Source organism: Histoplasma capsulatum, genomic scaffold (genome assembly GCF_000149585.1).
Source record: "Histoplasma capsulatum NAm1 scaffold_6 genomic scaffold, whole genome shotgun sequence".
NCBI classification, from domain to species: Eukaryota; Fungi; Ascomycota; class Eurotiomycetes; order Onygenales; family Ajellomycetaceae; genus Histoplasma; species Histoplasma mississippiense.
In genome coordinates this window covers 207,793-228,935 of record NW_001813977.1, presented here as the reverse complement: position 1 = coordinate 228,935, position 21,143 = coordinate 207,793, and the positions used below count along the sequence as shown (strand labels likewise).

Below are 21,143 nucleotides of genomic sequence, written 5' to 3'. Positions count from 1 at the left end.
GGCAAGAACCTACCGAGATTAATCAATGAATCTATAACTACCGCATACTTATTAACCCTCAATATCGTGCTCAATTCGCCTTCCCCGATTTCCATCCGCCATCTAGCACACTACTTGCTCGCCTACACTACAGGGCCTAATAATGACATAGTTTTATATCTTAAAATGGACGTTATTTTGGATATATATATATAGACCAAAAAATCAATAAATACAGAAAGAGAGTGCATCCAATTTCACTCCCCTTTAAAACGTATCACACGTTAAAATTCGTCGAGAAAGGAAAACTATGGAAGACATGGGCATTTATACGCCAGGCGAAACGATGCAGGCTACCTAATAGAAAGAGAGGGCCGCCCAGTTGGTTGAGTTGAGAGAAAAATGTAGAGAGAATGATATTAGATAACAAGGGGTGTAATGAGCGCGGTGGGCGGGAAAAACTCTTCTTGCTGATGTATTTTCTCTCATTTTCTTAAGTCACAAAGGACGATGGAAAAAGAGGGAGTGACAACTAGCAGAATCACAGAGAGGGATACCCATTTACACACAAAGCGCTTGTAAAGGAGAGATGAGATGAGGTAGAGTGGACATGATAATGTAAGCTAACAAAACAGCAAGCATCGAGCGAGAATAAAAGGCATGAATAAAGGGAATGGAGAACAAGCAAGGGAAGCAGGAAAAAAAAAAAAAAAAAAAAAAAAAATAATCAAAAATAAAATACGCTAATACATATTGAAAAATAAAAAATAGAAATAGAATAAACAAAAATTGGCTTGCGTCCTCCCAACTCACAACAGTAATTAATCATCATATATAATGAAAATGTCATAGAAAAGAGTGAGAAAAACAGAAGGTTTTTTTTTTCTTTTTTTTGGCTTCACACATGTCCAAAAAGGAAGCAATAATAGAAACAAAGAAATTGAAGTATTGGTTTCAATCAACATGGATAGGCAGAATGGGACGAAAAAAAAAAAAAAAAACCCAGGCAGATGGCATGGGCATTGCAATGATAATACGAGAAATCCCCCGCCCAGACGCCATGCCACCTCATCCAGAATAACCAAACATCGTGTCGTCCGTATACTATGCACCATTGGCAACGTTTCCAGCTCCAGCTCCAGCTCCAGCACAACTGCCGCCAGCTGCAGCAAGTTGATCCCGCAGCCGCACAATTTCTTCTTCCAGACCATTCACGCGGTCTTCAAGAGTGCGTACGTACGACCATACCCTATCTGGAGACGGCGCAGAAGAGCCCGCGGTGTTGGAGTGGTGCGATGATGTTGATAATTGCCGTTGCCGCAAGAAGAGGTTATTATTACTATTATTGTTATTATTAACATTGCTTAGATCTGGACTTGCATTGCTGTTATTACTGATGTTGCTGTGGTTTTGGGAGTGGTGATGGTGATGGTGGGCGTGAGATGACAGGTGAAGGCTTTGTTGCGATTGTGATTGTTGTGATTGGTTGGGCTTAGGACTATGGAGCGGGAACCGTGTGTCTGGGTTATTGAGGCCATGCGGTAGAGGAAGTTGTGGTGCACCTGGTTGTGGGGCAGGGAGAATTTGCGCTGGTCCGCTACTAGCCCCGGTGCTGCCGTTTCGTCCGAATTGTTGAGACGGGTATTGAGGTTTCAAACTGGGAGAAAGGCCACCACCACGCGAATGTGACTGCGCATTGTGCTCCGGCCCATGGCTGAATTGACGTGTGGGGAGGACGTTTGGTGATAGTGGTTTGGGGCTTTCACTGATATTGCTCTGCGCGAAGACAGAAGTTGAGCTGCTTTGCGGTTGTTGCTGGTGGTGCGCATTGAGGCTCGATGATGAACCGCTCCCGGCCCCAGGAGGAAAGGATAGAGTCCCGGATTGTGAGATGGGAGATGGCGATGCGCTTGAGCCAGGGTGACTGGTAACGGGTGGGAAGAGGCTGCCTTGGGAGGTTCTTCCGGCTGCTAATGGCGGGTAGGTGCTTGCTTGGTGCGATTGGAATGATACGTGTCCACCGCTAGTGCTTGATGACCGTGGGTCAGAATCTGGAGGGTTGTGCTTTTTGATACTGGGCATGTTTAGGCGTTTCTCATCCTCCTCATCCATGCGGTCTGGCTCAGTGTACATAAGGCCCTCCATCCCATTTTCGCCACCCGCGCCGCCTCCGTCGCCGTATTCATCATCGCCAAGGAAACTACCCAAGCTAGACCGTCTCCCTGCGCAACCCCCTTGGCCCTTGTTATGTCGTGCTAATGCATCGCCTCGAGCAAATCGACGTCCGCATTTTGGGCAGATATGCGGGCGCTCTCCGGTGTGGAGTTTTGTATGGCGCTTCAGATCGTGTAATCGTCGGAACCGTGATTGGCACGTCTGACAAACGTATGGTTTCTCCTGACTATGGGTAAGTAGATGACTCTTCAAGTTATGATGACGCGTAAATTCCGTTGCGCAATGGTGGCATCTGTGTTTCTTTGCGGATGGAGAACGTGGAGTTCCTTTGTTTAAGCCTGCATGCGGTAAACTCATTCCTCTTCGGGAATCGTTCATGTTTGATGCGGGCATTGGGACTGGATAGGAGAAGGCTTTGTTCCCATCCTCCATCATGACATCTTCCTCTCTGTGGCGCGATGTCTCGTTGTCTATGGGATCGGGCTCCTCGATAGGTCCTGGACTGGCAACAGTTCTACTATTGATCAGAGTGGTGGTGCCTATATTATCTCCGCCATCGAAAGTGTCTGACATGCCAACTGGGCTTGTCCGCCGCATATGGCTATCCGTCCTTTGGTCATCTGTAGATATATGAGCCGATTTCTGAGCACCGTCCACTGGCCCCGTTGGTGTTGAAGCTGCTGCATCGTGGAATTTGTCCCTGCTTTCGTTCGGTGCATCAGAACTAGAGCGTCCGAGATCCCTGGGAATCTGTTGGGTAGAGGCGCGCTCCCGGGATCTATCACGACGATCCAGGCTACTGGTGATCCTCGGTTGCGGCGAGAGCCGCGAGTTCGTGGCCATGATTGGTGACGGCGGAGCACGCAGTCCCGCGCTGGCGATAGAGCTTAGAGTATAACTACCTTTTGGTTCCGCAGATTTCAGGAATGAGGATACGGCCCCGGGCTTGGACACTATGGAAGTAGAAGAGGGCACAGCAGGATTGTTTGATGTTCGGGAGAGGGGATTATGAAAAGTGACCGAGTCCGAGCTTGGGTGGACACGACCATCCATGAATAGATGGTTTTGGGAGCTAGAATCGTGCAAGACGAGGTGTTGATGAGAATTCGCACGCTCGAGGGCGACAACACGAGTAGCTAATGAAGAAGTCATGTCAGTTTCGGGTGGGTGATAATGAGCAGGATAAATGTGCGCCTGAGAGATTAGCGCGAGGAGGTGGTGGTGCGGATGAAGCGGGCTTGGAGCGGTTTGGGAATCCCAGGCAGTGAGAGGCTGAAGGCAACTCCAGATATATATATAAAGAGAGAATCAAATCAAATCAAAAAAAAAAAAAAGGACGGCCGAATTAGCCAGTGGAATTGAAAAATTGCCAAAGAAGAAGGGAAGGCAACAGGTCTGCATTCACATATTGAAATATAACACGAGGCACTGGCAAAAGAGGGAGGAGTCAAGCACCGAGCCAAGTAGGACGAAGCCAAAAAAAAAAAAAAAAAAAAAAAAAAAGGATAGCGAGGACACGGTTAGATAACCAATAGAGGGTAAACGGAGGCAGATCAATCGGCACAGAAGGAGAGGAGGGAAAACAGCATTCGAAAAGGGCATCAGAGAAGCAAGCACTCACCCGACTGGGGTGGATGAACCTGGTGGAATGATACGAAATCCACCTGAAACCAGAGGTGGTAGAGTGTGGCGCAAGCTGAGGAGATTCTGAACTTTTTCTGGTTTTGGCCCTTGTCTATAGTTTTAGCCAGGCGGTGGGAGAATTAACCAGCCAGGAGGGATGGGGGCGGCCGAGGGCTGGAAGGACGAATAGGGATGTGTCCATAGGTGTGGAGAATAATATTAATAAGGAGGAGAAATAGGAAGACGAAGGTAATTGGGGAGTTCAGAAGAGGTATGTGGCTGGCGCGGCTGGACGGCGAAGAGGCTGAGTTTCGGCGGTCACGGGGAGAAGTCGGGGACGGTACCTAGGTACCCAGGGGTCCAGTTGTTGGCGGGCGGGCACAGAGTTCAGTAGTTCCGCTGGTGGGAGGTATATAGCTGGAGCGCAATGGGACGCAGCACCATCTCCAGACGGGAGAGAGACGGGAGGGATTCCCTGGGGAAGGCCAAGCGGCAGAGTGGCACAAGAAGGGGCAAAAAGAGGAGAAAGAGAGGAGCGTGGAGCGCAGCAAGCAAGGAGCGGCAATGGCAATCGATCGAAGCAAACCACGAATTGGGAGAGATTGCACAGACAGGAGACAGCAGAGATCCCGAGGGCAGATGACGCGCAAGACCAATAAAGGCACGCGCAGACTGGGGTTCGGGAGAGGGATGCTGCTGGGTTGTTGGATGAGGCAGAGGACGTTGTCGTTGTCGTTGTCGTGGTGGTGATAATTACAGACTCCTCGAAGGGGGATGGCGCCGTTACAGGCCGTGTACTGTGGTCGGTACGGGACTGTAATTCACCACAGCTTGAGGCTCAGCTGCAGCCTCAAGAGCACCGCACTCGGGGTGGGGCGCGGTTGTGGGACTAGCTCTAGCTGGCCTAGGCGCTGCGGGGCTGGCACATGGATGGCCGCTGGCGGCGGCGAAGTGGGTGTTCTGGCACGTACGGGTAACGGCCGTGACGGGTAACTTACACGATACCAGGTGAGGCTCTGCGATTGATATGATATGATAATCACGATATCAACAAAGTTGATCAGAGTTACTTCAACTTGCTTGGATCTGTGAACGCAGAGGCTCAACGACGGATTTTACTCTGAGGGTTTGAGAGCGGTCCACTGATGCTGCATTCTCACTCCTCACCCTCAATTCGTTGCAGTCTGCGGTCTACTTTTAACATGCCTTTCACTATACCAGCCAGTGGCCTCAGCCTCTCAGTTAGACCATCTACTAATACGAAGCAAGGCCTACACTGTACTGTGCATAAGCTCAAGCTCCCTGGCACCACCAACTTCTTTCAACGGTCGACATGTCTGCATCGAAAAAACTATCCCTACCTGTACCTATTTTTACACCTTCCATCCCTCGAATTTGGGGGAGAGCAAAAGCCACACCACAATTTAGATGATATTGTAATAAGAGGGCTAGGATGAATTTGTGCTATGCGAGTTTACGAGCTGACCCTGTCACGATGAAATAACTAAATATATAATCTATCATTGTCCTCGGCTTGAAAATACCAAGAAAAGCGCTGTCATGGTGTAGCTTGCAAACGAAACATACTCCAGGCACCACACTTGAGCTGGGTATCGTCGGCATCGGAGGATGAAGCCCCAGAGTCTCATCGTTTCTGGACATGGCATGGGGATGTGGTTTCAAAATTGGATAGTTAAACATGGTTCGGACCAGAACCGTATGATTTCAATTCCCGGATTGCCCAAGAAAAAAAAATTTGCTTTTTCCCTTTAAAAACGGCCGAAAACAAAAACAAAAAAACAAAAAACTACTCAGCGTTCTCAAATGCTTGGACCACACTTGGACCACACATATGTCATATCTCCCCATCCAATGATGATGGATTTTTTTTCGTATTTCTCCGGCTCTTAGCCCTTAAGCTAATCCTTCCTGAAGTGATCTTCATCGTGGACAAGAGGGCGAAAGGGCAGGATGGTATGGACTGATGAACGCACTGCCTTGAGTTGATCGAAGCGCCAAAAAGGTGGGCCGAAAATTGGAACCGCGTTCGATTTGCCCGTACCCCTACCCTGGGGAAAAGCCCGGAACCGTGAGAATTTTTCCATCTAGGGTTTGAAAGGGAAAAAGCAAAGTGTTGGCGCATGGGTTGAGAGAAATGGCGACAGACGCGCATAGCTGATTCCATAGAGTCATGCATTTTTGATATTTAACCATTGTCCGCATACATAGTGCGTGACGATAGTGGTGTATGATGATGTAGAGTCTGAAGAAATAAAATAAAGCTAGCTATTTTGGGAGGGGAAAAAAAATGAAATTGTATATACGGCAAACGAAAAAAACTTAAGAAGCTAGGAGAATCCTACACTCTGGTTGCTTCTTTCAATCATTCCAAGGCTGACCGAAACTCAGGCTGTGTTGCCTGTCTTTGCTCTCGTAAAAACTCCTGTTCGACGTTTGCGGTGCTGCGATTGATCGACCGTGCAGGCACATTGGAAAGCTTATTCTGATGAGTGAAGTGGAACGAAGAAACGAGAAAGGAAATAACTCTGGCTGCTGCTATTCGTGGTCATAGGTGTTCACATAATGAATGTCGATTCGTACCATGCGATTTATTCATTTAACTACAAATCCAGACCTGGAGACTCAAAGGGGGGTTGGGTTTGGGATTTTAAAAATGTACGCACAATGAAGGTATATACAAAAACAAAAGTCGCAAACTATTCGCAAACTTTAGACTAACCGTACCTCCTGAAGGTAAAACGCAAAAAACGCACAAACGTCTCCCCACATGATATCAAAATAGAAATGAGGCGCAGTTCAGGGTATTAAATTAAGTAGCAAAATTGCAAAAGAAAGGGGAATGAGACGAGTAGGACAGCATTGAAATTGAAAAAAGAGAGAAAAAACGATAATCAAAAGGACCTTCGTGTTCATCATGAGCGCTAAATATTGCTCACAAATACTAGTTAGAAAATGAAATATGTCGCTGAAATGGCCAAAGGCAATCGATTGGAGGGGGATATTTACACGCTCCAGGGCAAGGAAAATACAAAATGAGATAAAGTAGCTAAATAGGAAAAGGAAAAAGTCTGAAAATAGGCACGCGGTAAAATCTTTCGAAGTTCAAATGTGAGACACCCAAAAAAAAAAAAAAAAAAAAAAAAAAAAAAAGGTTGATAGCAATCATCCCTCGAACAGCCTGGCGAAGGAAGTAGCGTAGGACAACACAATCGTAAATCGGAAATACATAAGTCGGATGAGGAACCTCATGGAGCAATCCCTTTCGCCGCATTTCTTCGTTTGGCATCTTCCAGCGCTTTCCGATGTCGGTGCTGCTGATCATCCTCGACTCCCGCAGAGTTTGCTCCAAGCGGGGTGTTTGATGGAATTGATAGGGGTCCTTCGGCGATGGATTCGATAGGAGGAGCAGCGGGTGATGACCGGCCCTTCCGAGCATCCTCATTAGATGCTAACATGTTAGGCCCTACTCTTCGGGTTATATTTAATGCTTCACGAAGATTAGCCATCAACGCCTCGTGACCCATGCGCACGCTATCGAGGCGAGTTTGGAGGTCATCATGAATTTTCACGTCTTCTTTCTTTTTCTCCTCTTCGAGGCGACGGAAGATATCGGGATCTGCGTTTGAGACGCGCGCTTCTGAGACGGAGACTTCGTAGTCTGCCTCATTTAATGCTCGATCAGCTATGCCAAAACTCTGAAGGATGGATTCGGAATCCGTGCCAAGATATTTGACCAAAGCTAAGGCGGAGGCCATTATCTGTTCTGTGTCTGAGGGCAGACGGCCTAAGATATTGAGGTATTGCGCAGTGACCCTTTTCACCTTGCCGGCGATATCGTCTAGGACACTTTGGTTCTCGCCCAGCCCACGCATGCTCGCATCATCAAACGCATCCATGAGCGTATTTGAACGGCTGTCCTTTTCCTTCGCAGCATTCAGGATGGTGCTCTTTTCCATTGCATCGAAATCCTGATCGAGCTGCTTTAGCGACGAAGTCTCACCGAGGAAAACGTAGTATCTACGCTCGGCTTTTTTACGCCGCCGTTCCCGGTCGATGATCGCTTCCGTTTGCTTGGCATATCGAACTTCAAGCTTTTGGAACAGTTCTACGGCGATCTGCATCACATGTGAAAGCTCATATTTTGTCGTTTTTGGCGAGCCAGGTAATAGGTCGCTTGTTGCGGTATCAGCATTGAGCATATCGACAGCTCGATCATATTGAGCTTGGAGTCTGGATATATCATCCTTTAGCCGGTTTTCTATCGGATTAAAAACATTATCGAGGTAGTTTTCAAACTCCTTCCTTTCTTCAGTCAGCTGTCGTTGCGCTTCCGTTTCCCTAAACTCATCCTCTAAGACATTAATGTCCGAATACCCTATCTCCTTATCATTGAAAAGGCCATCGATATGGTGCTCGGATTCCTCTTGCCTCACTCGACGTTGACGGTCTAGCTCGGCCCGCCTAGTGCGTGCCTGTTCATCCCACGCATCGATGGATTCTTGGATGAAGTTGAAATCATCCTGGATACCTTCTAGTTCCTTGCGGAGCTCAATGACATCCGGGTTTGCAGCTGGGTTTGGAAGCGTCGGAGGAATTATATCTCGCAGGCTATCAAAGATTGTTTTCGGGTTCCCCGTTACCGATGTCTCCCCTGACAGTTTTGTATGAGTGTCAGAACCTCTATGTCGCCCGCGATAAGCGACACTCTTTTCCCTGATCAGTCCGATGAACGTTTCATCGTGCTCCGCCTTCCCCATGGATGGAGATTCTAGGGAGGCTCCACTAAAAGCGTTGACAGTTTGGTGAGCGAGTGTTCGGCCACTGGAGACAGATGCTTGCCGCAAAGCAGAATATGCCTGAAACGCCGGCCGATCAAAAGTCAACGGACCTGAGCCCCTTTGAGGCCCTTCAGTGTATCGGAACGGTGTGTAAACCGGCCTCGTAGGTTGACTTAAGAGCGGAGTTAGATTCGGATTCCGAGACACAGCCGAGCTGGCTCCAGGGGGAACTGATACTGATCGGGGAAAATTCTGCATGGAAGCCCCGAGAGAAGTTTTGCTAAAACCATCCTTTGAAGTCAGGTTACTCTGTTGAAAGTGAGTTTGTAAGGGTGGAGTTGGGTGAGATGCTGATCTGTGAAGACCATCTCCCGCGGGTGTTCCCATTGCCATTCCACGTGCAGACAGTGCGGAAGCAAGTATCGGTCGGCCACCTGGACTGTAGCTTACGACGTCATCTCCCATTTCCAAGGGGATACTAACTTTGGAGGTGTTTAATGCTGGTAAAGTTAAAGATTGCCTTCTAACGGAAAGGTTTCTTGTCGGCTCGCTATTTGAAATGTTTGCTGTGTCCTCAATACCATAAAGTATTTCGCGCAACTTTGCTTCCTTATTAAGAAAGTGGGTAAAAATTTTAAACCTCTCTTCGTCTGATTCTGCAGCCATTTCTTTTCGGAGCATGGTAACATATCGGCCCAAAGAAGACTTGTACCAAGGATCAAGGTCTTCATACAAGTCAACAACTTTTATTATGGTCTTAGGCGCTGACTGTTCCGCTTTGGGAGTCGTGGATCGTGGACTCTCATGCTTAGGAGTATGAGCACGAGGGGAAGGCGAGGATGGAATGTGAGGTTGCTCAGAGGCATAAGGCGGCGGCGTCGAAGAAGCATCTTTAGGTTGTGTGGCATCAACCGAAGTTGTTTTCGGCGGCACCGGATTGGACCACGCTTGGATTACTCCATCTATTATTGTAGAATCATCGGTCGAAATTACAGATGAAGACAAACTATCAGCTCGGTTGAGTGGTGGAGGCTTATCAAGCGCGATCCTTGGGGGAATATTTGGGCTAACCGGTGGACTGGGAGATGGTTTTCTGGTGGGTTCAGGCACCGCATGGCTCTGCGGGTTCTCTGCGGGCAGAACATGGTCTCGCTCATTCGGTCCATTCAAGATAGGTGGAGCTGTGGCTGAAGGCAGCTCATAAGTATTGGGCTTCTCTGGAGACACATTCGACTTGAAATTGAAAGTAGCTGTGTCGTCGATTTCGTCATGCCGGGCGGAAAAATGTTCCCAATCAGATGGACAGCCTGAGCCTAATGCTGATGAAGTTGATACAACGGGAGGAGACTGCGGAGTAACAGGAGCAACTGAGGCCGGTGGTAGGAGCGACCCATAGGGGCTCATGAGATTTGGTGGTGGTGATAAAGCAGTGACAAAGCCCGCGAGCGGAGTGGCCTGATGTTGGCCATATATTCCATTTCCTGTAGATGCATGTTGACCCACGGTAGGTGGCTCCGAAGTCGCTGGGTCAGGGGGCCGTTGTTGCGTCGGGTCATCATACTGGCGCGTCGGGGGCTGACCGGAATATGGTGGCTGTGATGTCCGGCCCTGGGAGAGTTGTTGCTGCTCTGCTCGGTATGCTGGTGGCAGCGGTGGCGGCGGCGGCGGAATTGGTTGAGTACTATGGGCGTTGGGATCTTGGAACGTTTGCCAGGGTTCCTGAGGCTGGTAGTAAGAATGACGCTCGGATATATTCATCGACAGGGTTTGCGGGTAAAGTTGTTGGTTCGATTGGAGCGGAGGGGTAGAGGTGGGTGCTGGAGCGGACCATGTAATAGCCTGCACGGGTGACTGCGATTGCGATTGCCCATGATCAAACGCACTCGACGGGCGGGGCTAGAGGTTTCTAGGTCAGCTTTTGAGTGGCCAAAAACTTCATTCGAAGACGCTATCAGACATACTGGTAACGGCGGGCCAGGGGACTGATTTCCGTAGAGGCTGGACTGAGGACGATGGTGCGGGAGCTGGTGGTTAAATTTGACGCCCCATGAAGTAGTGTCACCACCACCAACAGGCGAGAATCCCGAATGGATATTCTGATCTATCGATGAAGAGGCACCAGCCCCTGGCATCGGACCATATGTCCCCGGATTATAAGAGGATGCGCCCGCTTGCGACACGCGCGGAGGAAGCTGCGGAGGTGGGGCGATGTCCGCGGGCTGCCAGGGCATACCAGGCGCCTGATTTGTGGGAGGCTGCTGCCATTCAGGTTGCGACGTGGCCGGAGGATAGAATGATGGAATCTGAGGCTGTTGAGAGCCAAACATATCTATACTTGAGGGTTAGCATTGCAAACTCTGGCCGGGTCAATAGAAAGCTTACTGGGTGCTGAGAAAGGGGGGGGATCCTTGGATCTATCTGACAGCGGGAACCTTCTGTGGAGTGTAACCATGGATATAGAGCCGTGGTAGCCCGAGTTCTTCTTATTCTCCCAACTTCCCTCGTCCCGCAGGTTCGGGAAACAGGCCACGGCACCTCTCAGAACTTGAATGCGCTGCGATGGTGAAGACAGAGAGTGAAGAGATGGCCAAGGCGGAGGGAGAGCAGCGGTCGTATAACTAACCGGTTAGTGAGTGGAGTTAGTTATATACAGCGTAGTACGGCGGTGGCCTGTGGCCTGTACGGAGTACTGCAGGTGGGTAACTAAGCAAGCAGGTGATCTTGCCAACTGAGCCCGGTCACATTCAACAACCACCAGAGGCGTTGGACCCAGCATCCACACGCTCAAGACAGCCAGCGACTCTTCAACGCAGATGATAGAGCAAAAGACAGTGCCGTCAGCAGCAAAGAATGAGATGCTCACGAAGAGTTTTGCACTCGCTTGGGCGATTGGGCAGCGGGAAAGGAGCTCTGTTGCCAGAAATAGAACAGACTAACGGAGTAGATCCAATCCGATGCAACACGTCCATCGCCGTGACTCTGGTAAATCATGGCGGTGCTCAGCCATTCGCGCCATCTTTGAACTAGCGCAGTGGACCATGCGATGTCTACGCTGTATCTTATTTGGATGCAGGCGAGACAGACGACTCAATTTAACTACGGAGTAACTAACTACGCAGGGTTGATTACACAATTTGCCGACCTGGAAAGTTTTCAAAGGACAAAGGGTTGGTGTGTTAAGCCTGCCCCCAAGTCAATGAAGAAAATTGGTTATTTGACAGTTGTACGGAGTATATTAGGTAGGCGGAGTGGATATTTGTGGAAGATATCAAATGCCTACCGCCCTGCGAAAGTTTTCGTTCCCTTATGATCGGCCGTCCAGCCATTTGATCTTCTCAATCTTCAGTTGCCTGCTGCCAGGTTAGCCGACAAGCTAAGCGCTTATTTAATTTAAACTCCTGTTTCACCTTTGAACAAAACAAAGCCCTCAAAATAAAGGGGCATGGTTTGGCGTGACGTTGAGCTCTTGAAACTCCCCAGCGATTTGACCATCTGGTATTGACACAATGGTTGTTTGGCATTGATATTCTAAACACTTGACGAAGATAACTCTTCATTGTTTCCTTTCTTTTATCTCTTGTTGTTACAGATATTTCTTTGTAGCAAGCAGTTTATTTCCTCTGATTTTGTTTGTGCTTCCCTCCACTTCATTCAAAGGAAAAGCAGCTCATTCTTCTCGGGGGATCATATCTCTCCTCCCTTGCTGAAAATGTCTCTTCTTTATATTGACAGGAAACTAATTTCCTATCTTCCTTCAAATATGGCAGGATATCCTGGCTTCACTTATCCCACTCTTGTGGCTGTTCCTATAGTTCAGATAAACCCCTCTGACGGAAGCTTCGCGGAGTAAAAACTTTTTTATGCGCTCATTTTTACTACTTCGCTCAGTGAGGTCATTGTGAAAGCAGAGAATAATCTCGCTTGGCGGGGGTATTACCGATTACCACATTGGTTGCCGGTTACTACCAAGTCCTAGGCGGATCCGCTCCATACACTGCCCATCACAGTCATATTATCACTTTTCCAGATATTCTACAGCCTGCCCAAGTAACCGGCCTGCCCATTGAGGATCTATGACAGCAGACAGCTCCAGGAGAGGGCAGCAGCGAGCAGCCGGGCCATCTGATAATGAGGAGGGCGTTGGCCATGAACTACCCCATGTCTACTTCCCCGATCGGCCTGACCTATTTAAGGAGGTCGAATGGGGAAGTCTCCCTGGCCAAAAGGACACTCAGAAAGCGTACAAGCTTTGGTCAACTCAGGACTCTTGCCTCGGAGATGAAAATATCAGGCTTCGTAGCTATCCGCGGGCAAAATCCACGGAACACTTAAATAACCCGCGCACTTGCCTTGCACGAAACGTTTACGAGAATATTTTACACTCGGATCTATTTCCCTCCCCTCAACCAGTCAAAGAAAATGCGCAGTATCGATACATTCCTCAGACAGACAGATATGAGCCTTTGCGATATTGGCAGATATTCCATTTAAACAACCCTAGTCGTGATGCTTCTCCTGAGCTACCGTCATCGCCTATCTTGATAAATGGTTATAATGTTCTTACCGATCGATTCTGGACCAAGAAGAGGCTCCAAGCGCAACTACGATCTCGAAACTTAGACCCCAATGGCCTTGTTCGAGATTTACGCCAGCGATTGCATGACAGTGAACAGCTTTCCAGAGAAAATCTTTTACCTCGAGAAGATTTGTCACATTGGGGAATCAGTCGCAACAATGATTTTACGATCCGAATTTCTGCCGAAGCGGAACTAAAACCCATGGATATATATACATGGGCTATAATTCTCAGCCCGTACAACCCCACTTACTGGACCAGCCGAGCTTATCTTCATTATGAGAAGGGATATTTTGACCTTGCTATCGGAGATGCATACCGTGCCCAAATACTTTGTGAAGTTTTGATAAATCCACAATTACGAAACCGACAGCCAGGGTTGTACATTCGAATCTGGGATGCCCTCGAAAAGCATATATTACAGATACCCACCACGAATGTCAACAGAGCAGGTGCAGTTGAGTTACTACGGGGTTCGGACGGTGTCAATTGTTTCATTCCAACCATCTGCACAGTCATACATCACATTATTAGTCTAAGTTTACTCAGTCTGCATTGTTGGTCAGATTACGAAGCTGTAGAAAGACCTTTAGCAGAAAGGCCAGTAGAGGATGATCGGGCTACGCAGGAAATTAGGGAGCGATGGGCCAGAGTCAAGCCTCTCGTCAAGCCTCTCGTGGAAACTAACCAGCAATATCAAAAGAGCAATTCCGATGAGTACTTTTTCGAAACCAACTATGGCCATGTTATACTACGAGACTATCCATATAGCGCCCAGGATGTCGACAGGACGATTGATGTGTTTAAGAAGAGGATAACTGAACATTTCGTTGGCAGATCGCAGGTCGTGAACTCCATGCCGAAAATCGCCGTCGACAAAGATACGGAGGGTAACCTTGGCGTTTATGCAGTTACAGATATCGAAGTGGGAGAAATTGTATACGTCGATGAACCGTCCATAAGAGGGCATCTTCATAATTTTATGCCCAATGAGCAGGTGGAGCATCGCTGCGAAAATTGCAAAAGGCAAATCGAGGCGGATACGCCAGTATTAGCAGGACAAGCATTGGGAACAAACCAACAAGTTAGTAGGAAAGCTCTCTGTAGCTGCTCTAAACTCTCCTCAACCCCTTTATTTTGGTGTCCTCTACCGAGTGATGAAGATGAGCGTTCATCCTCCTCTCCAACCAGGATGGTCACCCGTTCGCAGACAGCAGCAACGAAGAGGCAGAGAACAGACGCAGAATCTCCAGACTCCGAGCCAGTCGCACCGCCAACTAAGAAGCTTCGATCATGTTTAGAGATAGCCCGTTCTCTCTATCATTACCACGCCTGTGGAAAAGATTGGACTTGGCTGCATGATTCCATGAGACCTCGTAGGTGCTTCCCATATACAAACGAAAGTCATGGAACGCTCCTGAGTTTGCTTCTTCGAGAAGTTTTTGACATTACACTTCATCGTCGAAAGGTTGATAAAAGACCTGCTCTCTTGGCGCACGAAATTGACGAGCTGCTACCCCTATTTGCAGGAAAAGCGAATGATAATTTCCCATTTTCTTTCTCAGCAAATGTTAGAGTACCCTTCGATATCCTGATAAGTCTGGGGGTAGACATTTTCCGGGATCTTACCTTTGACACGTGGGTAATCCAGTCCGTGCTCCGAAAGCTTGTCCCGAATGTTATTCCATGGGACGCCCATCGACGGGGACCATTGGATCACCCAGAAGGGCAAACAATCAAACTGGCTCGCAGCAGTATGCACGGCACGACAGGACAGCTGGAGCCGACACTCAGAGATCTATATATTTTTCCTGGCGTGGCAATGTTCAACCACTTTTGCAACGACGCACACAACGTGATTTGGGATTGGGACTCATCTGTCCCGAATCGCATCATCATCTGGGCGCGAAAAAATATCCCTAAAGACGCAGAGCTCGTTTTGTCATATGCTAGTCGCCAACTATCACACCAGAATGCCTTTCGCCTGTTCCAATCGAGATGCAATTGCCCGAAATGCATTGAAAATACAAGCAATGACAGCACTCCCTCATATCCTGGTAATTACGACCACCCTAGTCATCCACGTACTCCATCAGGCTCGGGTTCAGTCCATAGTGGCGGGGGGATTAATCAGTCGTCTGGTCAAAATTCAGATCAAGGTCGTGCCAGCACGAGCCCGAGTGTCCAGGACGACCAGGACGATACAGACCGACCGGAGAACCCAATACGCCAGATCAACGTAGATGAGAACTACGATGAATCTACGAGCTCGGGTTCTACAGAGATCCCCAGAGATCCTTAACGAATCCCTTCTCTGCTAGCTAGACGAGCATCACTATGGAATGCACAGGAGAAGGAAGCGGGAGCAGGAGCGGGAACCAGGATGGCACCTGCTATAGGAGCAATTATAGAACGGTTTATCATAAACGAGTTGTTGCTTTCCAGGTCCCAGGCCTTTATTCTTTTGTGCTATTAGATTCCTCACTACTATTCTTTTCCTTCGTTGCCATCCTTACATAGATTGGGGCTACATATTATGCTCCGTTACTTTCTTAATGCTTCTTAATTTTGTCAGCAATACGCTCCTTGCTGCATCCCTTTTTTTGCATTTTATGAACTTAGTCGACAGAGTCTCTTACTATGTGGAACAAATTGAAGTCAAGGAGGATAGCCATATATTTTGATTTCCAGCATTGGCTCTTGTGAAGGATAGGAATTGCTGTTTATCTCCGATTTTTTTTTAATGACATGAGAATGCAGTTCATTCTTCTTCAAATTTATTCATCAAATTTCCCGAACGAAATATCATATTAAAAATGAGATTCTAGATCACGAAGGGATATAGTTACTGAGATTGGAGTAAACAAACCCGTCCTTCCCCGGAACGTATGTTGTTGGCTACTTTCAACCAATGGTTGCATATTTAATTGATGCCGACATTTGTAACTGCTCTGATTCATTCAGTGTTCTCTATGCGAGACCATACATAACTTGCAGATTCTTTTTCCTTCCCGAACAATATCAATCTTTCATATCTTTTGAGATGGGTTGTATGTCCTATACCTATTTTGATATATATTCATTGCCCCAAAAGAATTCCATATATCTCCTGTGCACTGGCCGAGGGTATTAAGAGGCAGTCAAGAGGAAAGCCAGGAACTATTCAGTCCGATGATAAACTCTGTTAATCCTGTTTCTCCTTCAGACTTCAATCGGACGGGCGTAGTGGAACCACACGCAGAGTTCCACATTTTTGATCCAGATCCAGCCCCTTCTAGTGAGGGGAATCACATCCTTATTATTATTATTATTATTATTATTATTCTCTGTATTATTATTAGTTACTATTGCAGGAGGTGCATCAGCAAACTGTGGGACTAGTGCTGGCTTAACTTCCCCCAACACGCTTGCTGGGCAATTGTCCTTGCATCGTGAAGCTTCCAAGGAGGACGGAATATTGCTGCTGACGATAACTACTAGCACGTTAGTTAGTTAAGTAGCTGATCGATCTGTAAATTCCTTCTAATCGTGGGACATGTTCAGTTCCAGGTGATTGCAGAACTTTCAACATGAAAGCATATTCCGTGTGCCATTTCCAAGTTTCCCGATCAGCACTTAGGTTATTCATTATCCAGAGTCGATGGCAAGGAAGACATTATTTTGTCCTTTTCCTTGTTAGCAGCCGGTATGTGGCTACGAATCGTGGTTTGTTCTTAACTATCCGAGCCAGCAGGGGTGAGGTTTCAAGTCTTGGGATTCACTTCGTCCCGTATCACCCGCATCTAGTGTTGGTCAAGTGATTCGATGGGCATTGGTGGTGGATTTGGTCCCCTCGATAGCCTATGCTCATGAGACCAATCTTGCAGTTGGCTTTTCTGGCAACAGGCTAAACTTTTTTGTCAAAATTAGCAGGCTTCTTTCCATGGGCAAAATAGCAATAGCAAATTTCCGCGTCTGATCCATGGAACGACAACTTACAGAATTCTACCCTATTTACGGAGTAATTAAGATAAGATACTGGAATGCCGCTTTTGAGGTTTGATGGACGAGAAATCCCAACAACAGTTAATGTGCTCACATGTAGATGTTTTGCTGCCGCTTGTGCTATTGCATAATCTCCACGTAGATATTGGGAGTTTCTGCGGACATATGTTAGAACATCTACTAAGATGATGATGGTCCACAGTTGCCTCCGTCAACAATAATCAGTTATTGCAAAAGCCCAATCAGGTTCATTGGGTCTTCATCGGTGTGCGCATATCTTTGGACTGCGGTTGATGTGGAAGCGCTTCATAGGCCATTCACAGATCAACTTCCTATCCCCGAGGCAGACTTGTACGGCACCAACCTCTCGCATTTGCGGTCCCTGGCAAGTTGTGGTGGCTTGTAATTTGCCGATTGCAATCAAGATGAAATTTTTCCAGGGTTTGACGGCAAAAATGAGCTACGGATAACGGAGCGCAGCAAAATGGTAAGTCCCGTTGTGCCATTCTGAATCACCGTTTGTCACAAAATGATCTAATCACAAGCTCAAGGTAACAAATAGGCGTAGTAGTTATATCATTAATTGAAGTACAAAGACACCCGGTGATAGTCGCCACGCAGTGGGCCACGATGATTCCAACGATTGCCCCGCAGTGCCTGAATCATGGCCAACCTTTGAAATTTGCCCAGTCGCCTAATTGCACCACAAAGGCGACGGGGATTAGCCAAACGGTGGCTAAAGGTTGCGGCTCTGTGGTGGGTTTGGAAGGGGATATATATTATTGTGGCCACCAGATTTTGACTTGAAGGTGGATAGTGGTTGTTGATTGGGACATCCTGTAAAATTTGACGTATATTTTCTCTTGGGCAATCCACAGAACTTCATGTAGAATCGAGGTCAGGCGGTTTAGGAGAACACCGTCCTTGGATGGCATTGGCTCTCCAAGCGCGGCTATGAAACAGGCTGATGCCGTCCCCTGGACATCTGAGGCTGTGATATCAAAGAGAACAAACGCATTGTCAACGAAAGAGCCTCAGGAGTATGAATTTCCGGAAATCTGGGCGGAAAGGTCTGATATAGCAAGGAGTCAAGGTCTTGGTGTATCGCAGCGCGGCTCTTACGGCATTCCTCGTGGGCCTATCGTGGCATGAAGGGGCAGTCCTGGGAGGACAAAACAGTCGATCTTCCGGCGCCGAAACATTCAGATGACCAGAATTGGATGTGTCCCGCCGGGTAATCAACGCCGCCACAGTCGGGTGGAGAGAAAGGAAGCCTTCCGGTTCGAACACGATGCTGGGGACTGCTGGATATCAATTTGCGGCACAGCGGTGCTCAGACGAATACCCTGTCTGATCCTTCGCGCGCCAACAAATCGCCACTCAAACGGCTGAGACGCCTTTTTTATCCTTGGATGACCATGTCCCAGATCAATGGAGGTGGTAGAGAGCCATGATTCAGCAATGTTTGTGGAGTGGGATGCAAGCCAACGTACGGTGTTTTTCCTCGGGCATGCCATACTGAATTTTGCAAGGCTTGTTAACTACTTACACCCCTCTACAGGAAAAAGAGGCAAGACTGTGCCGCATCCAGTAACTTAGCCGCCCAAGAACGAATAGATTTATCTATCTCCCTCCCGCGAAACAGCCTGATCCAACCTCGTCCGGGTTGAACCCACAGGGGGCAGCAACCAAATAAGGGGCGCCGTTCAGAGCAATTTTGGTGCAGGCCTGGGATAACTAACGGGGATTGGCTCCAAGCCTCCAGGTGAGATTGGACTTCCAAGTTACCGATCGGGCATTTAACTAAGTTAACGATGACTTGGGCGAGATTTCCTGGCTAGTTCTCTCGTTCACTAAACTTAGATAGGGGGACGTGCGGCGGGGCTAATCGCCAGACGCGCCGTTGCTTGCATCGCATCCATCCTATCATTATGTGCAACGCAAAATGATCCGCGGGCCGGTTTTGATGCCTTGATTTCTTGCTAGCATCGGTCGGGACAGGCAAAGGGGAATTGCCGATGCCTTCTTATACGCTCGCCATCTGGCTGTGACAGGCAACAAATCCATTTTTCCATGTCAACTAGGTCCCAGCTCGCAGTAGTTAGCTCAGTGGACATGATACTAATCCACACTTGTCCACTCTCGCTGCATTTTGGCGGGAGCTTTGATTGCCCAGGTACCTAGCGACTGCCTTTTCTTTCTCCATGATTTTTCCTGGTTGCTTCATAGCCCCCTGGGGTGCCAGCTGTTCGCTGTGCCGCAGATGGAACATCTTCTGGGTCCTCCAGGCTACAATTCCACTCTACATCATATCCGGAGTACTTTATCTAGCACTTAACGCCGTTGCAGTGGTTGGCTTTCCAATTGGTTGCGCATCTCTACCCCTCCGGCTCTGCCACTGAGCATGGCGGGACCCGGAGACACCAGCCTGGTTTCCTGATTGATATATCTCCCCTGGCCGGCCTTGAGCGACCGTTACTTCGATTCTTTTTGATCTACATGCTGGCTAGGGTAGAACTGCACTGTCCATTGATACGCGGCTGTTTGACCGTTCCTCCACGCAACATATCCGCTTCCTTGTAGAGTTGGGAACCGGACGCAATTGCTATTTGTCTATTTGTGAAGCTGTGCGCCTCTTTATACTTTCCTTTTACGGCAAAGCACTTTCAAGCTGGATTTTCGTCTTTTGCGCGGCTTCAGAACAACTACAAAAGGAGCTCCAGAGCAGCATGAGATTCAGTTATTTCCCCCCTTCCTTCTCAAGCTATCTTTCATTAGTATTTGAATTGTTTTCTAAAAGCGCTTTAGAATTTTCGACTTTCGGCTACTGTGTGATTGTACTCCTTAATAGCGACTTCTCCGTCCTTAAGTCGTGTTCTCATGTCGGCTCCAACAAAACAACTGGGGAACCTATCTCTTGGTGGCAGGATGTCAACCACTCGTGGACAAGCAGAGAGACGCGGTGCAGTAGATGACGAGGAAGAAAATTCCGCCAGTAGCTCGTCTGGGGAAGAGGAAGTGGAGGATTCGGCGCCTGGATCAACCAAGTCCCTCGTCACAGGAAATTCGGCCATTTTGTACAACGTTTCCGGGCTTTCAGGAGAAGTAAGAGCTAGGGCACTGTCGGGGATCTTGGGGAAATTTGTTGTCGATAAATGTCGTTCGTCACAAGACGGATATGACTTCCAGGTCCTTGACCATGGGCTGGTTCACTTGGGGAACGGGCCAATGACTTGCTCCTGTTCGGAATATGGTGATGGTCCGAAAGCCTGCCGACATATATTTGTAAGAGGTCATTATGATGATAATTGACACTGCTTGAAGGAGCTAACATTCGTTCGCTAGTGGCTCGTCGACCAACTGCATAGATTGACCCTTCCAAAAGGGCCAGGCCCCGGAATCTCCCTATCACGTACTGGTCAATCTCCGAATTTCCCTCCGTTGTACGAGCTTATCGGCGGTCGTATGGAAGATATCTTGCTAAAAGCTCGCTGGGCGTTAGTTGATGATCCAAGCTCCCCTGAATTTTCAGAACAGGAATCTGGTACATCTATGAGTCGCCCCGAAAAAGTTAGGGATATTCTCTCTGCCTTCAGTGAAGCCACGATGCCTGATGACTTCCGCCCTGACCAGGTGGAAACTATCCGCCAGTCGAGAACACCAGAACAGTGTGTTGTCCAGGGTGATTTTGAAGCAACAATGTTCCGCCTGGCAGTTCACGACGATAATGTCTATCGCAGCCTTCGCAAAGCAATGCCCGCACCTGCGCGCTGTGCTATATTCTTTGACAAAGTCCAAAAAAAGACTCGTGCCTTGTTGGTTGATTTTGACCGATACTGCCAATATGGGACTCCCCAGCGAGACGGGACTGCGTTGGAAATCCGTGTTGTCGTAGAGCGGCTGCACGAGCTTGTCTCTCTGTCGCAATCAACATTGCCCCTCGCGCGCCCGATAGCCATAGGAATGCACCAGATGCCTTGATCGGGATACTTCGGGATGTCGTCACC

At 48.2% G+C, this 21,143-nt stretch overlaps 4 protein-coding genes across 4 annotated transcripts; 1 reads left to right on the top strand and 3 right to left on the bottom strand.

The window, feature by feature from the left end:
* Positions 1-1,083: 1,083 nt before the first annotated feature.
* On the bottom strand, positions 1,084-2,997 carry HCAG_06401 (predicted protein; the record flags this gene model as incomplete). The annotated part of the gene is made up of 1 exon (XM_001538746.1): positions 1,084-2,997. One exon carries the CDS (start codon positions 2,995-2,997, stop codon positions 1,084-1,086), a length of 1,914 nt encoding a protein of 637 aa, XP_001538796.1.
* Positions 2,998-7,043: 4,046 nt separating this feature from the next.
* HCAG_06400 (predicted protein) lies at positions 7,044-11,567 on the bottom strand (the record flags this gene model as incomplete). Its single annotated transcript, XM_001538745.1, has 5 exons — positions 7,044-8,885; positions 9,027-10,472; positions 10,538-10,905; positions 10,959-11,194; positions 11,440-11,567. 5 exons carry the CDS (start codon positions 11,565-11,567, stop codon positions 7,044-7,046), a joined length of 4,020 nt encoding a protein of 1,339 aa, XP_001538795.1.
* Positions 11,568-17,395: 5,828 nt separating this feature from the next.
* Positions 17,396-19,408, bottom strand: HCAG_06399 (predicted protein; the record flags this gene model as incomplete). The annotated part of the gene is made up of 6 exons (XM_001538744.1): positions 17,396-17,596; positions 17,729-17,830; positions 18,259-18,437; positions 18,630-18,654; positions 18,793-18,864; positions 19,259-19,408. 6 exons carry the CDS (start codon positions 19,406-19,408, stop codon positions 17,396-17,398), a joined length of 729 nt encoding a protein of 242 aa, XP_001538794.1.
* Positions 19,409-20,016: 608 nt separating this feature from the next.
* Positions 20,017-21,117, top strand: HCAG_06398 (predicted protein; the record flags this gene model as incomplete). Its single annotated transcript, XM_001538743.1, has 2 exons — positions 20,017-20,421; positions 20,482-21,117. The coding sequence occupies 2 exons, from the start codon at positions 20,017-20,019 to the stop codon at positions 21,115-21,117; spliced, it is 1,041 nt and encodes a 346-aa protein (XP_001538793.1).
* Between the last annotated feature and the right edge of the window lie 26 nt (positions 21,118-21,143).